This window comes from Panulirus ornatus, chromosome 22 (assembly GCF_036320965.1).
Source record: "Panulirus ornatus isolate Po-2019 chromosome 22, ASM3632096v1, whole genome shotgun sequence".
NCBI lineage: Eukaryota > Metazoa > Arthropoda > Malacostraca > Decapoda > Palinuridae > Panulirus > Panulirus ornatus.
This window is the reverse complement of record NC_092245.1, coordinates 10,864,841-10,888,303: the sequence shown is the minus strand read 5'-3', so window position 1 is coordinate 10,888,303 and position 23,463 is coordinate 10,864,841. Positions and strand designations below refer to the sequence as shown.

Here is a 23,463-nt window from a genome sequence, read left to right as displayed (position 1 = left end):
TTTTTAGCATTTATTATAAATCCATTGATATATAATATTGAAATGGTATATGTTATGCAGTGCATGTCATAATGACAAAAAGTCATTTATACCATTTTAAGTCGATCATCACAACATGAAAGTGTACCTTAGTGTGGAAACTGCCATGATATGCATAAAGTCATTATTTTGCGAAAAAGGTTTCTTCCCTTTGTTAACAACAGCGCTCAAAAGTATACCAACATAACAAATGCTGAACATCTGTACAATGTGAACTCCATGAATTATTTTTTGTTGAAGACTAACCTGTATGACAAACTTAGTGAAGGGATCAGTGATGACCTTGAGCATCTTTATCTTTCCACCACCTTTGACCCAAGCAAGATCAGCAACCATGGCACTGGTCAACTTTTCCAGCAATCCTGATAAAAAATAGAGAAGTACAATATTTCATTCACATCATATATTTGTATACAGTGCTAGTTTGAACACTGAGATTCGAGGAACATCAGTTATAAATGTACTCCTGTACTGTTGTTTATCATGTATTTTTATTGACTTCCTGATATGGCAATATACTACAGTTGGGTATAACTTATTATCACTTAATAATCCAGTTAACACAAAAGCAGTTCAGGGTATTTGTTTTTCAGTGATATAATGGAAAGGGACAAAGGCCAGAGTATTGGCTTGAAAACAAATTGCAAGTTAAGTGTTTGGAAAAATTTAAAACATTTTTTGTGCTGTTAGAAACAAAAAAGTGTATGACTGAACACCCTAAGAAACAGAATAGAGGACAATCACAAATTCACTGTCCTGGGCAAGATATATGCTGAAATACTGAAAAATTTTGAGTTCCTGTACATTGCCAAGTATTTCAATATTTGGGATTTTTCATAATTCATGTTTTCTAATTCATGAAAATTTATGATCACAGACCTCATGATGTCTTTATGAAATTCATAAAAAGATATATATAACTTGTATGCCATGACTTACACTAGCATACCATGATTCCCAATTAGGTTGATGTTCAGCAAAAGTGTTTCCAACTTCATCAAGTTGTTAGATGTACATGCACATTACTGTTTATGTTATACTTAATTGCCAGAATATCTCTTATCTGGTTATGCTGCTCATTTAATATTCCTTATATATGTGTTAATTTACCTGTGCTGACTTCAATGATGAGAAGTGTGATGACAGATAGCCAGTTGAACATGTCATGAACAGTGGCTCCGGCAAACGCACGTCTAAACTCATTGCGATCGCCTACCTGAAGATTTTGAACAGCACATTTACTGTATTATCCTTACGTCTGATGTTGAAGATGTATGACACAATGAATACAGTTTGTAAGTTGATACATTTATGATTATAATTGTAATATGTTAAGATGGCAGTACAGATGGGAATGTTTTGTCCAGCTAGCCAGGAGCTTACAAAATGCCTGGAAAGCATAAAGAATATATGTACTCAAAAGACACACACACACGCATGCACCATGTATGCACAGGCTGCCTGGAATAAAACCTGCACAGGTTTAATTCCAAATAGTGGCAGCTGGTTCATCCAGCTGTTCATCCTCTCCTTGGGGCTGGTCAATAAAATGGGTGGGTACCAAGCATAGGCTTAGATGTGTGTGTGTGTGCATTCTTGCCTAGGAGTAAAGACTTGATGCATGTGCACAAGGTTAAAAGACTGGGCAACATGAGCTTCAGACTCTATCCTCACAACAGACAAATAGTAATCACACACATTTGAAGGTAGGAATAAGAGGAGAGAGAGTATTAGGGCAACACAAGTGTAAAACTTAATCTGTAACAACCAAATAGTAATCACATACAATGCCTGACTTAGGCTGAGGTGTGTGTGTGTGTATACATACATGGTACATACATACAAGGGTAAGGGATGGGGAAACTCAAGTGTAAAACTCTCTCCCTTTAACATGCAAGTAGTAATCACACACACACATATAAGGGGATTAGGTATAGACAGAGGGAAAACAGACAAATGACCGCTATCTTACAGAATACAACACCTGAAAATGAATTAGAATTGATAGTTTAATCAAGCTCACTCCTGATATCACATATAGGGGATTGTTAAGGAAGCAGATTACAAAAAGTTACATCAAAATTGCCTTTAGATACACTGTGAAGATGTGTAGAAAACTGTTCCTAGCATAGATCTAGTATGTGGGATGAGTGTGGTCACACTACTTTGGTAGACATGTTCTGTTAGTGAAGGTCCAAAGGCAGGCAACAAAGATCGTATCAGATTTAAAGGAGATGGGTGAACTATGGGGAAAGGATGGTAGCTGTGGAATTAACCAAATTGGAAGAAAGGAGGAAAGGGGGAGACAAAATTCTAACATATAGAATAGTTGGTGATGCAGAACATGAAAAAGATAAAATAGATTATGACGGTAAGATAAGAAAAGGAGGTCCATTAGTCCATTATTGTAAAACTTTCCCATTTGCACAAATAGGTACTATATTCACACATTACACCAGTAGGTTGAGAGAAATGGCTTCTTAAAAGTAAATCCGTCCCCATATGCACAAATAAGTTCTGCAATCACACAAGTATATTACACTTTGTGTAAAACCCCTTCCCCATAAGCACAAATAAGTTGTGTAATCATACAAGTACATAACACTTTGCATTATTAATGGCATTAATATTTTATAGTCTGTATAGCATACTTTGCAATGATTGACAAAATTCCATCACCACTAACCTGTGTGAGAGAAACAATAGTGTTCGTGACTGAAGTACCAATGTTAGAACCCATGATCATCGGGACAGCTGTGTGCACTCCCAGTACTGCAAAAGACGAAAATCCTTGTAATCTATGCATATATATGTATCTCCTCACATGGAGACAGACAAGAAATGGCCCATCCACTCATTATACATGACAGCTAGAGACTGAATGTGAAGGAATGTGGCCTTTGTTGTCTTTTCCTAGTGCTACCTTGTGCACATGAGGGGGGAGGGGGTTGTTATTTCATGTGTGGCAGGGTGGCGATGGGAATGAATAAAGACCGACAGTGTGAATTATGTACATGTGTATATATGTATATGTCTGTGTGTGTATATATATGTATGCATTGAGATGTATATATATATATATGTATATTTGCGTGTGTGGATGTGTATGTATTTACATGTGTATGGGGTGGGTTGGGCCATTCTTTCGTCTGTTTCCTTGCTCTACCTCGCTGACGTGGGAGACAGCGACAAAGCAAAATATATATATATATATATATATATATATATATATATATATATATATATATATATATATATATATATATGCCCATACACACACATATACGTACATATACATTCACAGACATATACATATATACACATGTACATAGGGAGAAAGAATACTGCTCATGTATTCCTGCATGTCATAGAAGGTGACTAAAAGACCTGGGAGCTGGGGGCTAGAAATCCTCCCCTCCTGTTTCACTTGTTCCAAAGAAGGAACAGAGGAGGGGGCCAAGTGAGGATTTTTCCCTCCAAGGCTCGGTCATCTGTTCTTAACGCAACTTCGCTAACGTGTTAAATGGTGAATGTGTATTGGGAAAAGAAATGAAAATGTATATGAATATCTGTATAGATTTATATATATCCATACAAGTTGCACCTCTCTAATCTGGCACTCTGTGGTCCTGCATGTTTTGAATCTGTCACCATTAGTATGTGGATCTGCCACCTGGATGGCATTGTTAGTAGCGCTAAAATGCTAAAATCTGTTTACATTGCAACCGAGCTAATTAACAGTTCTATTGATTTCTTATAGCCCCAAAACAAGTGTATTATGCTGATGAATCTGCCCTATAGTGGCGTAAGATACTACGAAAAACCCATGCTCAAGATGTTGAGGAGTCTCCATCTGGGGGTAAAGGTGCCAAAGACAGGGTAATAATTCATGGCTGCAGCAGTGCTGCAACAACACACAAAACCAAGTTGATGGTAATTGGTAAGACAGTTCACCTGAGGGCCTTTAAAGGGGTCATTTCTGTTTTCTGGCTTTTTCTGTGGTACAGCAATGGCCAGGTCCCAAGGTTGCCAGATTAACGAGGTACAACCTGTATATGGAAAGATAGTTAAGGCAGCAGTCTTTACAGGGCATCTCATTAATTTAATCCAGTTCGAAAGACACTTGTAATGTCTTCTTTTCCCTTCTGCTGTAGGAATGTTCAGTTTTAAGAAAGAAACCCCTTTTGTATGCCAGGATTTCCTTCCCACATGGCAGGATTTGCCTTGCCTAACTTTTCGAAACCTGTGCTGCCTCTCATAAGTAGTTTCTTCTGTACAAGTATACATCCATTATTTTTAACATTGCAGTACAGACTGTTAATGTTATTGGTTTGTTGTTTACCATGATTTCCCCATTGCATTCCTTAAGAACAGGCTTAATTTTTGCTTTTTTTCTTCAGAGATTTATATACACTGTTGAGTGTATCTGCACATTCATTAAGTACAGATATGATATTATGAGTCATGCATCTTTAGTGAGTTTAGATCCTTCAGAACTTACTTGTATCATCTTAGATTGTCAGCTTTAAATAATTTTCTGAGTCTGTTTGCTTGATGAAGTGTTTTTTATAATTTTGCTTGAATTTAGAAACCATTTAGAATTTTCATGTCCAAAATATTTTCCAGTTTTTTACCTTACAGTGCATTTTTGATGCATGGTTAAACTGCTGTAATGTTTACCTCAAGGCACAACTTAGTTCCCTTAGCCTTTTGACATGTATTTGTGATAAATAGAGTCTGCAGTGGATTTAGTTTCTTTAAGAATATAAAGAGTGCATGTGAGTAGGGAAACCTATTGCACGTTTTTTCTTGATGCTGCCTTGCTAATACAGGAGGAGCAATTATGTTTTAAGAGAAATAAATTATGAAAAAGGTTGTTTTTGAGAAGATTAAAAAAAAAAAAAAATCAGACCCTTGGGCCAGGTGGCTGCAAAAGGGACAATATGAACATGAGACTGAATTCCTGTCATGAAGCAGAAGGCTGTAAAAGTAAGAGAATTGAGGAGGATAGACGTACATGTAAAAGAATAGAGAGAAAGAGAGGAGATAGAGGTGACTTACTTTCTGCAGAGACCATGGAGACAATGATGGATGTAGAAGTGGAGGATGACTGCACTAGAACAGTTACAAGGATGCCAATCATGAGGCCAACAATGGGGTTCTTGACATATTCATTGTTCAGCACATCACCTGAAAGTAGCAACAACAAAATTAGTATACTTACACTCTCTCACTAACATCATATTTACTTGATCTGTCTTGCCATAGCAGACTCAGTAATATCATATTTACTAGGTCTGTCTTGCCATAGCAGGCTAATGAGATTCTCTTGTATTTTCAAACTTTCTGAGGTCAAGGTTATCCAAAGCCCCTAACAGAAACTGGTGCTGATGTGATCTAATATGCTTGAAGATCATAGCGTTCACCAAAGCATCATACTTTTCACTTTCACTTCCCATGAAATATGTAGTAAAAGGTGTGATTCAAATTCACTAAAAGTTCTTAGTGATGATAGTAATGTAATGAGAGATTATATGTAGAGACAGAGAGCAACCCATAGATTAATTCATAGTAGAGCTGATCAGTGCTGCCTGGTCTCATGAATTAGATTTTGGAAATGAAAATCTCAAGAATAGTCATGAGTCATCATATGAATTATTCAGCAGCACATTAGAATTATCAAAACTCCTATTGGATAATTAAGTGGCCATTTCTCATTATGATAATATAAATGAATAAACAAATCTCGATTTGAAGGCCAGAGGATCTGCAAGGTCTTTCAAGAGGAGCATCATTGGATGTCCAAGGCTTTGTATTTGCAACATGGAAGGAAACAGGCTCCTAGGACATTTTGTCTTCTTGCCACGTATGATTGAGTGAAGGAAATATGGTGAGGTGGTTAAGAGATAGCTCCCATAAGTGAAAAAAAGTGATATCAGTAAGGGGAACACAATTAGGCATAAAGAAGACAGTTAAGAGAGGAGGAAAGAAAAACAAAATGGAAATGAATTATTTTGATGGCCTGGTATAAAACATTACAGTAGTATTTTATGTCCCTTTTAAACCCAGTCCATATTTTAAGCAGAAGAGGCGATCGCAATACATTTACTGCATAAACCACACAGCACAAAGCATTGGAAAACAAAGTCCTGCATAAGGGTTAGCAGAAGTATTAAGGATTTTAAGGTATGATAGATTTTACTTCTCATGAAAAGTGTATCTTTATGTTCCAAGTTAGTCTTTTTTGGTGGTTTGGAAGCCGTTACTTGTCTAGTTCAGTTATGAAGTATCCAGCATGATTGAAAAAATATTATAAAGGAGGAAAAGTTACTCTTCAGCAGCTTTCTAAAACTTTAATTACTCATCACTAAAACCTTAATTTTTAGTCAGAATTGTATTGATCATAGGGCAGTCTTGTTGAGTACTTCAGTGTTAAGGAATTTTGTATTTAAAATCTTTATGAAAGGATGAAACACAGTTACTTATGGCATTATTTTTAAGAAATTCTAAGTATACTGTAGATAGAACATTAAAATATAACTATGGGTAAACCGGGTAAACCTCACATAGATATGATGACTCAAGATAAGTAAATGATAAGATCCTTAGAAGTTAAAGCTAAGATGCCTTTTAGACATTACATGTATGATTATTTTTGGTAATGAAAAGTAGTATTTTGTTGTGCCAACATAATCTGATTATACAGTACTCTGTGTTTTTTTTTTAGGTTTCAGATTAGTCATAGATAAAACTAACTTTTGATGAAATTATTTTAGATTGCCAGTGTCTATTGAAAATTGAAATATCAAAGTACAGTTGTTTCTCGAAATGTAGTTTTGGTATTGCAGTGATAATGAAGAGAATTTATCATGTAACAAAATTTCATTTCAAAAATACATTATAGACCAGCCTCAACTTTCAAAAGTAGCCATTGTGTTGTAGATTACGTCAATGATACCCCAAAAGATTTTTCACATAACAATAGAGCTTTATATTATAAAGCAAAATAAGAAACATTTCTTTAAACTTTAGTGCTTAGACTACATGCGAAATTTCACAGGAAAGTTAATTTATGATTCCAGTTATAGCCAGTGTTATATTTCATAAAGGCAAGTATTGTAAATTACTGTAATGAACATACAGTATATACTCGTTTATAATTCTACCTCGTGTATAGGTCGACCTTTGATTTTTGGCCAAGAAATCATAGGTCGACCAAGTTTTTTAGGGTAATGGAACAACAAATCAGGGTAATAAAGCACCATATTTTATGGTATATAAAATCATTCCCGAAAATCACTAAAAGACAATCTACGTCTAATAAACAGGTTCGCTGAGCCTGAAACACCAACCGCCGAAGGCAAATTGTTTATCATTGATCATTACGGCACTTTCAATAAAGCGCGGATAGTTTCAGCAAAATTTTTATATTTCCAATCGAGTATTTATTGAAGTCAATGAGGACAGAATATCATTGTAATACACTCTACAAGTTATTGAAAATCATTCGAAAAGCGATTACGTTAACATCTTTTGAACAAAAAGCGAAAATCGATTTTTTCATGATTTTATCCTATTTTCCTCTGTAATACTTACGTCATATCAGCAAAAATATTACATTTCCGTGAATGTATTATATCGAACACTATTAGTAGAAAAGCATTTTAATATAACTGTTTTAACCGAAAACTTTAAAAAACAAGTAACATCTCTTGAACATCCAAGGGTTTGGTAAAGTCTTTTGTTTTCATGTATATCATATTTTATCTTAAAATACATCACGTTTCAGCAAAACTACTATTTCTGAGAATACATTAATTCAGTCACAGTTAAGGTAAAATATACTTGTGATGTAACAATTTTTAACTGAAAAAGGTTAGAAAAACACGTGTCGTTTAGCTGATACGGTTTATCACTGATCGCGGGGGCTATGCCTTTGCATCGGCCCTTCCTAAACAGCCTTTGATATTACTGTGTGTTGAAATTGTTTGTACCCTTATTGTCTTGCATTTTATTATCCAGAAATATGACAAATTTGTATATAATACAATGTTACGGTACTTTTGATTTACAAGTATTCGTTTTAGAGATGCATAAGACATCAAACAAATCGAGACACGTATAAATTTCATTTCTAGCAGGATACCATTAAAACCAGATTACCCTATCAGTTGTTTCAAGTCAGACAGCAATTTCTTTTTACATTTTTAGTGCCTCCATTTTTTTTTCTGTAAGGTTTGCACAGTATTTCGTGCTATAGTAAACTGGTTTGCTTACTGTATTGTTAAGATAACTTAGGAAAAGAAATAATTGGTAACTTAAAGTTTTAAACGGAAAATGTAGAAACTGGCAACAGTGTGTATATGACCTGACTCGCATCGTCACAAGTGACCTACGTGTAATAGCTATTTCAAATTATGTCTTGTTATAGTGGAAACGTACTTGACCCATATTCCCTTCATATGGATTCAAGAAGGAACAAGTTCACAACAAAGTTTATGGTCCTAGTAATTAGATATGCAGAACAGATTAACAAATGTGCTGCAGCAAGGGAATTTAAGGTATCCGAAAAAAAAAAAAAGAGACTGGAGAAAGCTCTCTTCTCAACTTGCATATGCCGAAAAACAAATGTACTAACAGAGGAAAGTGTAGCAAGAGGCAACAGTTGGAAGCTGAAGTGGCAAAGTATGTCAGTGAAAACCAACAGAATGGATATTTTGTTTCCCGAGGATCAATTCGAATTTTTGCTTTGAGACTAGCAAGGAAATGATACCACCGATTTTAAGGCGAGCTATGTTGGTACACAAGATTTATGAAAAGAAATGCTTTTCTACTGAGGAAAACGAAAATATCACAGCATCTTCCACAAGAACTTGATGACAGTGTTATTGAATTTCATAGGTTCATAATCCACCTCTTAACCTTTCCCATCATGCACGGATTTTAACCTAACGAAACTATTACCCGTTTATAGGTCGACCTCCCCCACCCTCCTTTTTTTTTTTCCTAAAATTAGTTTTTTAAACTCAAACTGTACACTAGTATATACGGTAGCTTATAATAAGAAAAGTTTTTACCGGTACATTAGTAATAAACCACACTTTAAAATTTTGAGAATAGTATTGCGTGTTGATGAATTGATTAGGAAACTATTATGAAACTGAATATTTGACAAATTTAGAGGGTAATGATTTCACGTACCTTCATGTTATATACGTATATAGTAGAACAATTGGATATTTATTAAAAAGAAAAATTTTAAATTTACAGTTATGATGTTTGTCAAAATTTCTCTCTTCTATATCTGAAGCAGTGCATGGTAGATTGGTAGGGTGTTTTTACTTAAAATACTGTTTTGCATGTTATTGAAGTAATATAAACTTTTTTATGAAGTGTATGAGTGATTTCAGACACCGTATGTACCTGATCCTTCCCATTATATTGTAATCGGAGCTAATGATTATATCAATTTCTCTTTTGGGAGATTCTAAAGTAAATCATAAGCAGTAGACTATTTTTATGTGAAGTATTCTCTTGCAGGTAATGTTTAAGATGGTACTGCACTAATTTATATCGTGAATTTTTATTTAAAACTTTCATTGATGATAGTTTGCACAATTTGTATTGAAAATGACAAGGTGGAGTGCATGAAAGCCAAAACTAGTTAGACAATCCAGTATGGGAAAATGTGAGTTGAAGTTAATGAATGATAATAAATATCAAGTCCCCAGTAATTTACTCTAAGCTAATGAATGATAGCACGTATCAAGTCTCCAATGATATACTCTTACACAAACAGTCTGACGACTAGTTTAGGAAAAATTCATCAATTTAACCCTTTTGTTCATAAATGAAGTATCACACCTATAAAGTCTTTAGTGATTATTGTATGAATTGGCAGGTTGCAACAGAAATTAAAGAAAAATAGGTAAAAGATGGGATTTTTGTTATTTTACCTCTAGTGATTTATGACTACTTAAAGTACATATTGAGATGTGATTGTTATTTTATTACATGATAGAAAGGATGTAATCATGGTAATTTAATACCTTGGTGGCCACTGTCTTATGCCCTTGATCCTTTGGTAATTTATTATCTGGATGGCCATTGTGTTTTGACCCAGATCTTGAGCAATTATTGGTTGTATTCGGAAACACAAGGTTGAATCGTTCTTTGTGACTGAAACACGCTGAATCCCTTGCATCCACAAGATTTCCTTGTCATTGTGGCCTCTCTTCCACAAGGGCAATGAACAGATGCTCACTTGATAAAACTCGGTGTTCCTTTTGCTCAAACCGATGGTCAATTTGATTTCGCAATTATTTTTCATTTTATAGAACATCGTTGTGCTTACTAGTGTTCATCACAGCTGACTGTATTTCCCCTTGGAGTATGAAATTATGTATTCTTCCAATGGAAGGTTGTGTTCATAAGCACCTACTTCCCGCTCCAGGAGTCCCTTTCATCTGTACAAGGCTCCTTCAACACCTGCGAAGCTGGTCATGTGCACCATTCGTGATCGTATGTCATGAACGTTTGTGATGTGTGCGTGTGTGTGCAGAGTATGCAGGGCATTTGGTCATTATTGAACTCCCACCAGCTTCTTAAGCAATGTGGGAGATCCATTGAAATATAGGTGTACATGTATGCTGCTGGTCTACCTGCTTGAGGGTATGCCATAAAGTTACTTTGGCGAGGCTGGTGTCAGTTGACGAAAGGGTGTCGTCTCATGAAAGATCTTTTTTCTGTCCCTGCTACTGAGTGTAGCGCAGCATAGGCTACAGGAGCCCCAGGATGATGGTCCATGGTGTGAATATGAATAAATGCATATGTAAATGTATTAATTTTTATATTTACCCCAGGACCAGTTTCTAAGAACAAGAAAACGGTAACACACACACACACACACACACACACACACACACACACACACACACAGCGTTACTAACCATGAGTCGGCACAAACCCGCATGGATTTGAATATAGTGCATGGCAATCAGTCCACAGTCGGTCCCAGTTCTTCATCCTCCCCTCAGGGCTGGTTGATAAATGTTTACCTTACTTAGGCTGGAGTGTGTATGTTTATATACATGTGAGTAAAGATAGGGCACGTGTATATAAGATTAAGAGAGACTGGGCAGCATTAGTTTTGATTTCTTTTCCTGTAACATACAAATAATAAACCACGCACACGCACGTGTGTAGGGGCAATTTGAACATCTGTGGACACCATGTTTACGCATAGGGTTAGTGCAATGGGTAGGATACGAATAATCGTCCACAGTAAGATTCAGAGCAGATGATGTACGATCCGTGTCATTGTTCGCAGTTTCATCGTGATGTAGTGAAGCTGCTTAAACACATGCAACTAAGCAGAGCCTGATACGCAACGAGTTTAAAAGTAGTCATATTTACCCTGGCCTAGATTTTATCACCTAAGCGAGAGGTACCTTCTGCCTTATGAAATCCAAAGAGGAGCAGGAAGAAGGAAGGCAGGGAATATCATCATCATGATGGATGTTAAGTTTCGGAGGCTTGATATTGAGGAGGAACATGAACCATGAGTGGGTGAGTATTAAGAGCATAATCATGGGTGAAGGAAATGCCAGGAATCGTGAGGTACAGCTAGATAATAGGAACAGTAACAAAAAGTATACATTGTGAGGTAAAGGCAATATAAGATAGAAAGAATAGGAAAACAAATAACGAGCAAATAAATCAAATTACAGTGAAAGTTGAATATGACAAACTAATGTTGGAAGATCATGAAAGGAAACAGCATAATGAAATAATAGTATGTAAAGAAGCAAAGTAGATCAATCATGGTAAAAGGAGACAAAAGAGAACAGTTGGAGAAAGGATAAGATGATATAAAAGCTTCATAAACACACAGTGCAAAGACAAAGACAGGCAAAAAGGGATCGATGGATATGATAAAGCAGTACCACTCGATGTGATAAGAATGTTAGAAAGGAGTGGACTTTGATAGCAAAAATGATACGCTAGGAACTAAAAAGAAGAATTATAATGGTGTGAGAAGGAAACATGGCGATGTCAGGTAAAACCCTCTACAGAAGAGGCAGATTGTACAAAGGAACATCGCCCACTGCTAACAGCTCGTTTCTGACACGAGGGGAAGGCCAGAGCATGATGGAAAAAAGTCTTTTCACAAAAACAAGTGAGCTAGTACAATACTCCCAGGCGATGGTCACATAGGGTATCCCCCACAAGCAAGGGGATGATCCGGAAGACATCAAGTGGTGTACACGACTCTCCAAGTCCCGCGGTAGAAAAACTCACCCTCCCTCAATGTCGAGCCCTGTCCTAAGTAAGCTACATCCTGGTTCTACGCCTTGCCGCCAGTATCCCTATACAACAAAGGGTTCAATTAAGACCGCCCCTGGAAACCAAAACATGCATCCTGGGGACGCACGGGAATGGCCTGAGAAAGGTTCAGCCGGTGGCTGGCTGTCAGGTACGGCCTTGGGTAATCTTCCGTGCACTTTTATCCATTTTCCCGACATATTTTTTGCTGAGCGAGAGGAATCCCCCCCTAGCCTTCAGATTTCTTGTCTTGTTAAGACATTCCTCGTGGCAACATCCTCCTGTGAACATTTTGTACGTGATTACGGTTCTGAATGAATAGATACGAGGGCCACTATTTGTTTTGTGGTTAGAAAACAATGTTAGTCTCTCTCATATGTAATGAATGCCAAGGAAATAGAAATAATCAAAATAGGCGTTGATGTTTAAGATGCCGAGGAAGGTGAGGTGATCATCGTCACAACTGTTCCTTCTTGGGTTAATGTAAGAATAAACGTGAGAGTCACAAGGTCGTGGTGGACGTAGCTACCAGTGGTTAACGTGGTCATGTTACATTCTGAGCTAGGCTGCTGTTACACATGAATTACCTGCCTCCAGGTAAGCTGTTAAGTGGACTTGGTGGTCAGTGAGTAACACGGACGTAATAAGTCGACTTATTAAATAGTTCTCATGAATGTGATATATATACAGACACACATGAATATAGTGCATATGAACGCGCACTTTTAGCGATCTCGACTACCACGCAAAGGTCTGGCGTTCGAGTTCTAGCTGTTGGAGGGCATTATGTAATATATTTGTATATGACCAAATTGGAGGTGGAAAGATGGAGTGAAAAAGATTTTGTGTGATCGGGGCCTGAACATGCAGGAGGGTGAAAGGAGGGCAAGGAATAGAGTGAATTGGAGCGATGTGGTATACAGGGTTTGACGTGCTGTCAGTGGATTGAATCAAGGCATGTGAAGCGTCTGGGGTAAACCATGGAAAGCTGTGTAGGTATGTATATTTGCGTGTGTGGACGTGTGTATGTACATGTGTATGGGGGGGGGGGGTTGGGCCATTTCTTTCGTCTGTTTCCTTGCGCTACCTCGCAAACGCGGGAGACAGCGACAAAGTATAAAAAAAAAAAAAAAAAAAAAAAAATATATATATATATATATATATATATATATATATATATATATATATATATATATATATATATATATATATATATATATATATATATATTGTTGAAAAAAAAAGATACAAGTTGTCGTGTACATGACTACAGCTTTACAGTGACGTCGGCCACGCGAACAAGAAATAAGTTCCATGAAATTCAGTTGTGTGACGTGAGGATTGTGGGAGTTTGTGACCACGTCATGTAAGGCAAGTGTGCACTGTAATGATTGTCTACGGCTCAGGTGGGGCCCGTTCCCAGGAACGTAGCTGATCTCTGACCTACACCGGTTCCTGTGTATCCTGAGAGGCGGCGTGTGCGGTAAGCCTCGCCACCCGGAACACTGACCACCACGGGCTGGGCACGTATGTTTAACTTAACTTATGATACAGTCTTGAAGCTGTTCGTGAGTCACTGTGTATTGTAGTGAAACACCCTGGGCTATTTAACCCAGACAGACATTTGATGGTCACAGTAAAGTGATCCACCACTATGTGGTTATAAAGGTCAGCAGTCAACCAGCCGTAACGTCACACTTCCTGGAGGAGAAGTCACAGGCTCATCTTTCTTATAGAAATCTTCTCCAGGGACATCCCTGACCCTTGACATCTAGGGGGCCTTCCCTCTATTCCTGGTCCAGTGCAGTGACGTTAAACTGGCAGTTTGGAGGGTAATAGCTCGTAGTTGTATGCTAATGACATTTATTGTAGTAATGTGAATGGCATTACTACGTTCCAGTAAGATAGTGGTACTAGTGATAGGCATGGTTAGTGTTGCTGGTTGGTTATGTTGAGAGCTGTAGTGGTAATGGTGTTGGTGGTGGTGAAAGTAATGGTGAAGTGTAGTAGAACGATAGTAGCACTAGCGAGTTTGAAGAAGGAATTGCGTCTAAAGTATTGGTCGTCTTACTTGTGACAATTATTATAGTAGTGGTAATGACGATGCTGAAATTAATAGCAGTATTGAGGGTAATGTTAGATGCAGTACATTTCCCGGCATTGTAGAGTGTCAGATGTGGCGGGAGTGCGTGTGGTAACTATGGTTAGTGAGGGTATCCGGGTACCACCGGGTGTAGCGGCGGCGAGTGTGTCCAGCCAGGGTATCCGGGACGTCTCCGGTAGATGTCGTGGCCTCAGAATCCGTGTTGGAACCAGTGATGCTACACGAAAGATAATGGATGCCAGGGGGAGGGCGGACACACACACACACTCACACACACACACACACACACACCATTATGTGTACTACACTCACATATTGACTCCTGCCTTGGTTATGCATGTCTTTAGCTACACCATTGTATCATATGTACTAACAAAGTTGTCTTTAGAGTGCGTGTGTAAAGAAACTTTTTGATCTGTATGAAAGAAATAAGCCTTGTAAACCTGAGACAAATATAGAATATAGAGGTTATAGAGCAAGTTACACTATGTTACCCGGAGCTTTAGTAGTCATCGTAACTATAAGGAAAAATGATGAGCTTCCATCCTTGCCGTTGTACGTATTAACGTAAAGAAAAATGGAATATATTTCTAACCGTATTTACTGTAATCAGTAGTTTAACATATTTCCCATATCACTGTAGGGCATTATGAAACCATATAGGAGCATGTATCATTAACTGGTGTCTGAAACCGGATACGGGACAGTATGCCGTCTCATTGGTTGTTTAGTTATTCATCATTTTTTCAAAAGGAAGATCTCACCTCAGTGGAAGGTCTGTGCTGTATTAGCTTAAAATGTTATTTTCGTGCTTGAGGTCAAATCTTGCTTAGGTGTGCACGCTCCTTATGGCTTGCAAGTCTGAGGCGAGGGATTGGTGAGGTGAATCAGGTCGTGTAAGTAAACATAGACGTGGAGAAACCAACTGTTGTGAGTGGGTGAGAGGTTTATGGGAGTGGCTGGTGTTAAATGAGAATCCCATCTGCGCACGTTCGTCGGAGATGTTGTTCAGCTGCTTGCAGTCACTACGATGGAGCAAGGTGGTGTATGGGGAAAGAGAGAGTGGACTAGGTTTTTTGGGGGGAGTCGGGATGCACATATCCGGGAACCGCCAGCCACTTTGGTCATATCCCAGGATAAACTCCAACTCCTTAAATGTGAGTGAACTCGCCAGTTTTTGCCAGGTTTAATTTCGATTTGTCAGTGTGTCATGGAATGATGTCAGATGAGTTAAACGAATAGAAAATGGTGACGCCTAGACAGTGATCAGCAGCACTTCAGCTTTGTATCAAAGAACAACGTCATCTCGGCTTTATCTTGCGATGCAACGACAGAGACTAACAGTTGATCCGTTCGTAAGTCGGTCTTCGGTAATTGAGGCGATCATCTGCGTACCATATCTTCACTGCTAGTTTTACGAATTGTCGTCATCATGAAACTATTATGACCAGGGATGTAGTGTGGTCCTGAGTGGTGTAGTGGTATGTTTAGCGTGATTATGGGTCCAAAGTGGTGTTGGCTTGTGTTGCATGTATTGTGGACCCAAGTCCACAATACACGTGGACTGTGTGAACATAACACACCACAGGACACGTGCATCACATTACCAAACATTTATGTAGCTCACTCAACTCACTTTCACCATGGGCTCAACCCCGTAGGACACTAACCATATTTCCAGTCAGCCTTCACCCATTAGCATAGCGGATTGGATTTACTATTGAACTTCGAAGTACATCACACACACACACACGCACACACACACACACACACACACACACACACACACACACACACACACACACACACACACACACACACGTCATTTATACAAGAAAAACTGGAGTGTGATGTTCGAGTACTCCACCATATATGAGAAGTCGAGGACCTGGTGGATCATTGGTGGTGATGTGGTGATGGCTGGACGAGGAGGATGGGCGCTTCAAGGTTGTTGTCATAAAACATTCTGGTCACAACATGCTACATCATCGTCTGGTATGCCAGGTATCTGCTCATGGACAACTCTACTCAACGTGGTGGCCATTACAGGTTTCGCTTCGGTTCGTCACCAGTTCGAATTCGTTTGGTATCCATACTATGCAGTAATGGCTTTGTTCTTATAGATTATTGATTGATAGCCTAGAATGTTTGAGTATTCGAGGATAAATAGTTTTTCTGTTTTACCTTTATACTGAACGTTAACGGCATTTGCCGTCTCTGTGTTTTGTTTGGCTGTCGGAAAAATGTATGTAACCATAGAAGTCCAAGAACTGGCCAAAATGGTCTCTGTAATAAGTTTGCTTATAAAGTGTCTAACTTATGTTGTCGGTTGCCATTATGAGACTACGACCTCCTATTGTTGGGGAACACTGGTGTGACTGGTCGTTATCTCTGTCTCCCTTTTGGCACTTCGTAACAGCCTTAGTCCCTCAACGCCCTCACATTCGTCTGTAACTCTACCAGAACACACAATTGTGTGCGGTTATACCTAGACATTGACAATGCCAACTCACTCATCCACGATTCATACTCCCATATTACTCCGCGCCCCCAGCCTACGCCCATGATCCACTTTTGCCTCTATATAAACCACATAACTCTTTTCCAGATTTGAATCCACTTTTGTAGTTTTATTCTACAGTAAGACCGGATCTCAAAATCATATATACACTCACACACATTATATGTGTTGAAAATGAAATGTTTAACGACAATATGTGGTATGAGGTGATTTGATCGAGTAAGTAATGAAAGGGTAAGAGAGATGTGTGGTAACAAAAAGAGTGTGGTTGAGAGAGCAGAAGAGGGCGTGTTGAAATGGTATGGACATATGGAGAGAATGAGTGAGGAAAGGTTGACAAAGAGGATATATGTGTCAGAGGTGTAGGGAACAAGGAGAAGCGGGAGACCAAATCGGAAGTGGAAGGATGGAGAGAAGATTTTGAGCGATCGGGGCCTGAACATATAGGAGGGTGAAAGGCGTGCAAGGAATAGAGTGAATTGGAACGATGTGGTAGACCGGGGTCGACGTGCTGTCAATTGAGTGAACGAGTGCATGTGAAACGTCTGGGATAAACCATGAAAAGGTCGATGGGGCCTGGACGTCGATAGGGAGGGAGCTGTGGTTTCGGTGAATTACACATGACAGCTTGAGACTGAGTGTGAACGAATGTGGCCTTTTCCTGGCGCTATATATATATATATATATATATATATATATATATATATATGGTTGATCATAACGGTGGTACAATGGTTGGTTGTGTGGGCCCCAGGCCTATCTACTTCTAGTGTCATCAAGGCCCTGGCCAGATGATTGTACAGAGATTATTCATGATCTTTATAAACACTAATGTACCACGCACAGTGTAAATATAAAAACTGTCATACAGTGAAAATACGTGAGCATCCTGTAAATATTGCCATATAAGTTTGTACACACGTGCAATTCATTTATGCTGTAAGGAATAACATTCCGTTCTGCGAAGTCCTTAGTGATACTGTCACTGTTTTCCAGGAGGACTTAAGGGAAGTGTGTCTTGATCATTTGGTCACCGGCACGAACTCGGTGAACCACGGGGCCACTCTACCTCAAAATGTTATTGCTCAAAATGGTATCCAAGCCTGAGATTCTCATCTGACAACTCAGAATCTAGATTCGCTGCAAGGAGCGACACGTGTGTAAACCATCCACATATACCTGGATAATGACTATGTAACAGTGGCTCTGTAACTTCTGTATGTTGTTATTTTTAATTTTGCTTCGAATAGTTTTGACTCGGATTGCCCGTGCAGTTGAGTGCGCGTAGCCGTCGTGTAAGTGACTATAGAACGAGTGCACACATACTACGTCCGCTTAGGCGGATGAAGCACCTTGATGTTTGTGGTTTCGGAAGTTTCACGTGATGGCCTGACCTCCGTTTCTTCCCCACAAACAAGTTTTCCTCTTTCCCACTGTCACCAGAAGCTCATGTTGCAGGTATTAATTTCACAACTCCACAACCTTCTGTGATCCACGCACTGGGTGTAGCGTTACCCGCAAACGGTGAAAGGGAGTACTACGCGGGGTGAAGATTCATGGTATATATTTTATTTTTATTACTTCAGGTGGGGTATTATGTGGTACTAAGGCAGTTACAATATATAAAAAAGTGGCAGGAACGGACGCTGGACCTTGTACCGAGTACAGAGAGTATGGTAGCTGTGTAGTAGGAGGTGAGATTATGTAACACTGATCCCTGCTGCCCTCCAACAAACTGGACACGCTAATGTTAGTTACTTTATTACTAGAGTATGCTTGACCTCGGAACTTCTGGTTGTACGTTGCTTCTCGTCATCTACCCACGTGGTAAAAGGGAACTAAAGTAGGTTATTGGCCCACTTTACGTATAGTATTGTTTATGACTGCGTGCCGAATATTCTCGCAACCTAGAGAAAAGATTTAAGTGTCAGCTTATTAACAGGTTGTTTATGGTTTCCTGGTGAGGTTCTTGTGAGCGAACCAGAGTAACACGGGTCAGAAGGACAACCAGTTCTTCATTCACGCGCGTGTTGTTCCTCTTTATGTTTAAAACCTTGGTGCTGAGAATGAAAGTGACCTGCATTAACACTGGCAGTCACAGTTCACGAGTAGCCAGCGTGATTATGATTAACAAAATAATACGCATTTACAAAGGACGAGCAAAGGTTAACACTGGCGGCGTGCCAACATTATAACGGTACTGAACTCAAAACCTAAGTTGCTGTTTTGTTGTATCTAGTTATCGTTTGTCATCTGCTCACCTTCAATATTCATTTCATTACTGCGAGGAGAGACTTGCCTTTTAATACGCTTACTATAAAGTTGCTTTGGTTTATGATAGTACTGAAGAGAAGGAATTTGTTCATATCTACAACCCTTGGGGACGCACTTGATTTATGTTGTTTAACGACAATTTGAACATTGTCATTAGAAGATTCAACCTACGGATTGATGTTTGGCGCATACATCAGGCTTAAACTTTACACAGACAGACAGAGATTATATCTCTCCCTCTGTGCCCACAAATTTAATGAAAACATTCAGTTTTCTGTCCTCGTCGGTAAAACGTTCCTGAAGTTTGTATTTTGGTAGTCTGGCTTTTGATTTTTATACAGTTGATGACTTTCTTGTTGTGTAACGTGACACATGAAGGCCCATATCTTACTCCGAGAACATTTTAATCTAGGTCACCTAGTGGCGTTATAATGTTATCTGTGATGCGTGTTATTTCGCTGTTATTTTTGTGTTGTCCGTGTATGTCTTCCTGCTTCTTATTCGTCCTTGTTGTACGCATTTGTGAATATTAAATCTGCTACATCAGCTTTACTGTTGTATACAGTTACAGTCTAACAGAATCTGTACCAGTATAGGTAAAAAAAAAAAAAAAGAAAGAAAGAAAGAAAATCTAGGGTGTGGGTTTTCTGCGGGATTCTTGAGAGGCCTCCCATTCGTTTCTGAATTGGCCATTGTACAAAGTGATGGATTACCATGCCCAATGATCACGGACTCAGGTCCCCGACATGAGAGGAAGCTGGAAGAGAGGTGGCGGGGAACATGAACAGTGGGCTGACAAGACCAGGCAGGCTGTTACCGCTGCATAAATGGATGATCACATACCTGGAACTCAGGTCCCATTTCACGGAAACATAGGCTTAAACTAACTAGAACTGGGACAAAAGAAATAAAGATAAAGGAATCAAACTATGGCCATTATTGAAAATCTTTATCATATGTAAAGTTACGTTTTGTAACGTAAAGTTCTTACACGAGGATTGATTAGCAAGGTGGTATGGCCAGTGTCCGCACACTGAGTGACAGTTGTGGAATCTTGCCAAACGTGTCAAGGTGTCACCGGTAGGGTTCACGAGGCAAGAACCGACTAAACCGCAGTCTTTGGCTGAGTCTGGACGCGTATTTTTAGAAGCCCAACTTGTTTTAGTGACGGATATCAACTATTTCTTATTTCACTATCGCTGCTCTCGGACATATGGGAGACATGAATATCAGAAATGCCTCTGCTATTTATAGATCTCGAGAGTGTGGTTTAACATTTATTTTACGGAAGACTACGTTTAAACTACAACATTGTAAAAGAATACTTCCAGACATGCTTCATATATACTTAGTAATGACTTGTAAGTATCGATAATTGGACGCATGGGCAAGAGTCCAATTTTCAATACAACAGTTGGACGTTTCACTGGACATTCACTTTTACCTTGCGTTGAAGACGCTTTTTGCTACGGCCAGTCTCTCAGTCCTCCTTGGCTTTATAACCCACCTGTGCTAGTCAAGGTCTGGGTTGTACCGGTAGCTGGTGTTGTCTAAATGAAACATGTCTCACGCTCAGCATGAAGGAGGAGTCATAGTTATCAAGTATATAAACATAGTGCGTGGTTGATCTGACTCAGCTCCCTGAATTGTGCCACGGGTTCGAACGTCTCCTTTAGTCCAACCGTTTAATTTTCTACGTAATGAGCATGGGTTTAGTGGAGTCTTAACAACAGTGGATCAGTTCAAAGGTACATTATGCTAATTTAGTGCTTCAGACAGAGGCTTCTAGCACTGCCAGTATCGGCATAGGCTTATGGAATTTAAAAAAGTTGCACTCTGCTGTACTCAGTGTTCGAGGCTAACCGTTTTTTTCATGCTTCATGTGATCAGTGAGTATAATTCAATACTTGTATTCCATAAACTGTAGACATTTTGATGTACAGAATTTGCTACGACCGAAGAGTAAATCATTTGCAAGTTCCTTCTGTTCGTTAGCAGTGTGTGTTCCAACAGTGTCATCCTAACGAAGTTGATATTAGTAGCGAATATCAGGATTGAAATGTTGGGAAGTAGAAACACACAAGCCAGTTGTGTGGTAACCTTTCCATCCAGCCATGCTTCCGTTCTCTAACTCGGCCCCATATATAGTCATGGCCACTGCTGCTCTCTGCTCAACTATTACCATTCTCTTCCGACATTTTTTTTTACAGTAGTGTATGTTTGACGTATGGGTATGATTCCTGTCTTAATAATCATTCTGTGGTGTTTGAGTAGTAAATGTAATAACGTAAATACCCTCTTACTCGCACACTGAAACCAGAGAAAGGATAACACTAGCGAATCCGAAGGTGGTATTATTGTTATGTAAAGCCCCTGCGCGCACACACACACTGGTCGTGGGTGGCAGACTAACCTGTACTGCCGCCTGAGCATCAGGAAGGTTAGTGACGGTGGCGATGTGATGCAGCAGTAAGGTGGCTGTCAGGTTCCCCTCCCTGACCCAGGTTGCTGTCTCTCTTTGCAGGCGTTCAGTCCACAGACACAAGCCCTGTCTCCAACCTTACACGTAGCACTATTTGATAGAGTATTATGTGGAGTCCTACGACTTTAGAACTACCGCTGCCTTACAAGTAGATAATTTCTGCTTACCTTGTGAGATGAGATGAATACAGATTTGCGGTACATCATGTCTCCCCAGGCCAGAAACTCAGATACGCTGAGGTTTAATGTTTATGCATTATGTATCTAGATATTCTGGGGAGTCAGTCAGCTGACGAACAAAAATCCATACTAGGAATATTCACTCTGCCTGGATCTCGCAGGAGAGATTATAATAGAGTGACGACATAGGATGAGGTACGTAAGTTTTTTAAGTAGGACCAACCTGTGGTCTTGCCAGCGATGAGCCTGAAGGCGGAGGACAGGAAGTCGAGTGAACAGATGAAGAAGTAGAGGAAGCCGAGCGCCATTACCACCTTGGATGTGTTGAGCAGCACGCGCTTCACCTTCTGTCCAGGCGTCATATCTGAAGTGAGAGCAAGACCAGTGATTATAGCCACACAACTCTTCTGATGTGATTTAATTTCATGATTATATTATCTGGTGAGAAGGAACATAGGAAAATGATTAGTTTTATCCACGGGATCAAGACAAGGAATAAAAAATACATTTAAGTATAACAAAATGATCTGATCACAAGTTGAGAAGCATCGTGAATATTTAGACAGTAAGCAACATATCCGGAATATTTTAGTTCATATCTCAACAGGAAGTTTAAGCTGGTCAGATTCTTCAAAATTTTATTACACAAAAAGATTTCGTAGTTTTGTATATTTTCACAAGAAAGCATATTATATTTGGCGTCTGTTTTCCATATGGCGATTGAAGTTCTTGCTCATCAACACCTGGCTCCATTATCTCACCTTAGTATGCCACAGTGAAATGATACTTTCAAAAGAATAATGCAGCATTTAAGGTCTCCTCCGGTGTCTCATCCCTACCCTGGCTGTATCGACTTAATAAGATTGGAGCTGGTCTGGGGTGTTCCTGCCTATCAACCAGTCAACCTGCTTTGTGCTTGTGTGTAATCACGAGTGTATAACTCTGTTCTTGTAGTGTACAGAACGGTAATTACAAATGGAAATGGTTGTTTACACACGGAGAGGGAGGGGGCGAACAGTATAGAATGATATGACTGGATGATATTTATTTATTTATTAATTATACGTAGTCGCTGTCTCCCGCGTTAGCGAGGTAGCGCAAGGAAACAGAGGAAAGAATGGCCCAACCCACCCACATGTATATACATAAACGCCCACACACGCACGTTATATATATATATATATATATATATATATATATATATATATATATATATATATATATATATATATTCTGTGGAAAATATGTGGCTTAATTCCTCTAGAATGGTGATTTATTTGATTGTTTCTGTAGAACTTGTTCTTTAACATCTGAGAAATTCTTCGAACTTACAAAAGTGAGCATTGTAGTGTAACAGTGTTAAGCAAAGTACAGGTGTGTGTGATGAGTGTGTGTTCACGTATGGTGGTGATGATTCCTCTTCCTATATCAAAAACAAATGGATTAAAGTTCAGGTGCAGCCATGAGAACCATGAAGATGACCCGCGCTCCCGACGACCTGGGTTGCCACAGACGAGGCAGATGTGTGAAAACATTCTAA

General features: G+C 39.1%; 2 protein-coding genes across 3 annotated transcripts in view; one reads left to right on the top strand and one right to left on the bottom strand.

The window, feature by feature from the left end:
- The window catches only part of LOC139756545 (ras-related protein Rab-24-like), a 369,051-nt gene that overhangs the window by 13,569 nt on the left and 332,019 nt on the right, over positions 1-23,463 (top strand). The gene's annotated exons all lie outside the window — the stretch shown is intronic.
- Positions 1-23,463, bottom strand: part of LOC139756544 (sodium-dependent phosphate transport protein 2B-like) — a 56,133-nt gene that overhangs the window by 7,513 nt on the left and 25,157 nt on the right. The window contains exons 3-7 of the mRNA XM_071676108.1: positions 22,147-22,287; positions 5,101-5,229; positions 2,726-2,811; positions 1,150-1,255; positions 286-401 (exon numbers count right to left, since the gene is read on the bottom strand). Of these exons, the coding sequence (XP_071532209.1) occupies positions 286-401; positions 1,150-1,255; positions 2,726-2,811; positions 5,101-5,229; positions 22,147-22,287 (578 nt within the window). The remainder of the gene's footprint in view (positions 1-285; positions 402-1,149; positions 1,256-2,725; positions 2,812-5,100; positions 5,230-22,146; positions 22,288-23,463) is intronic.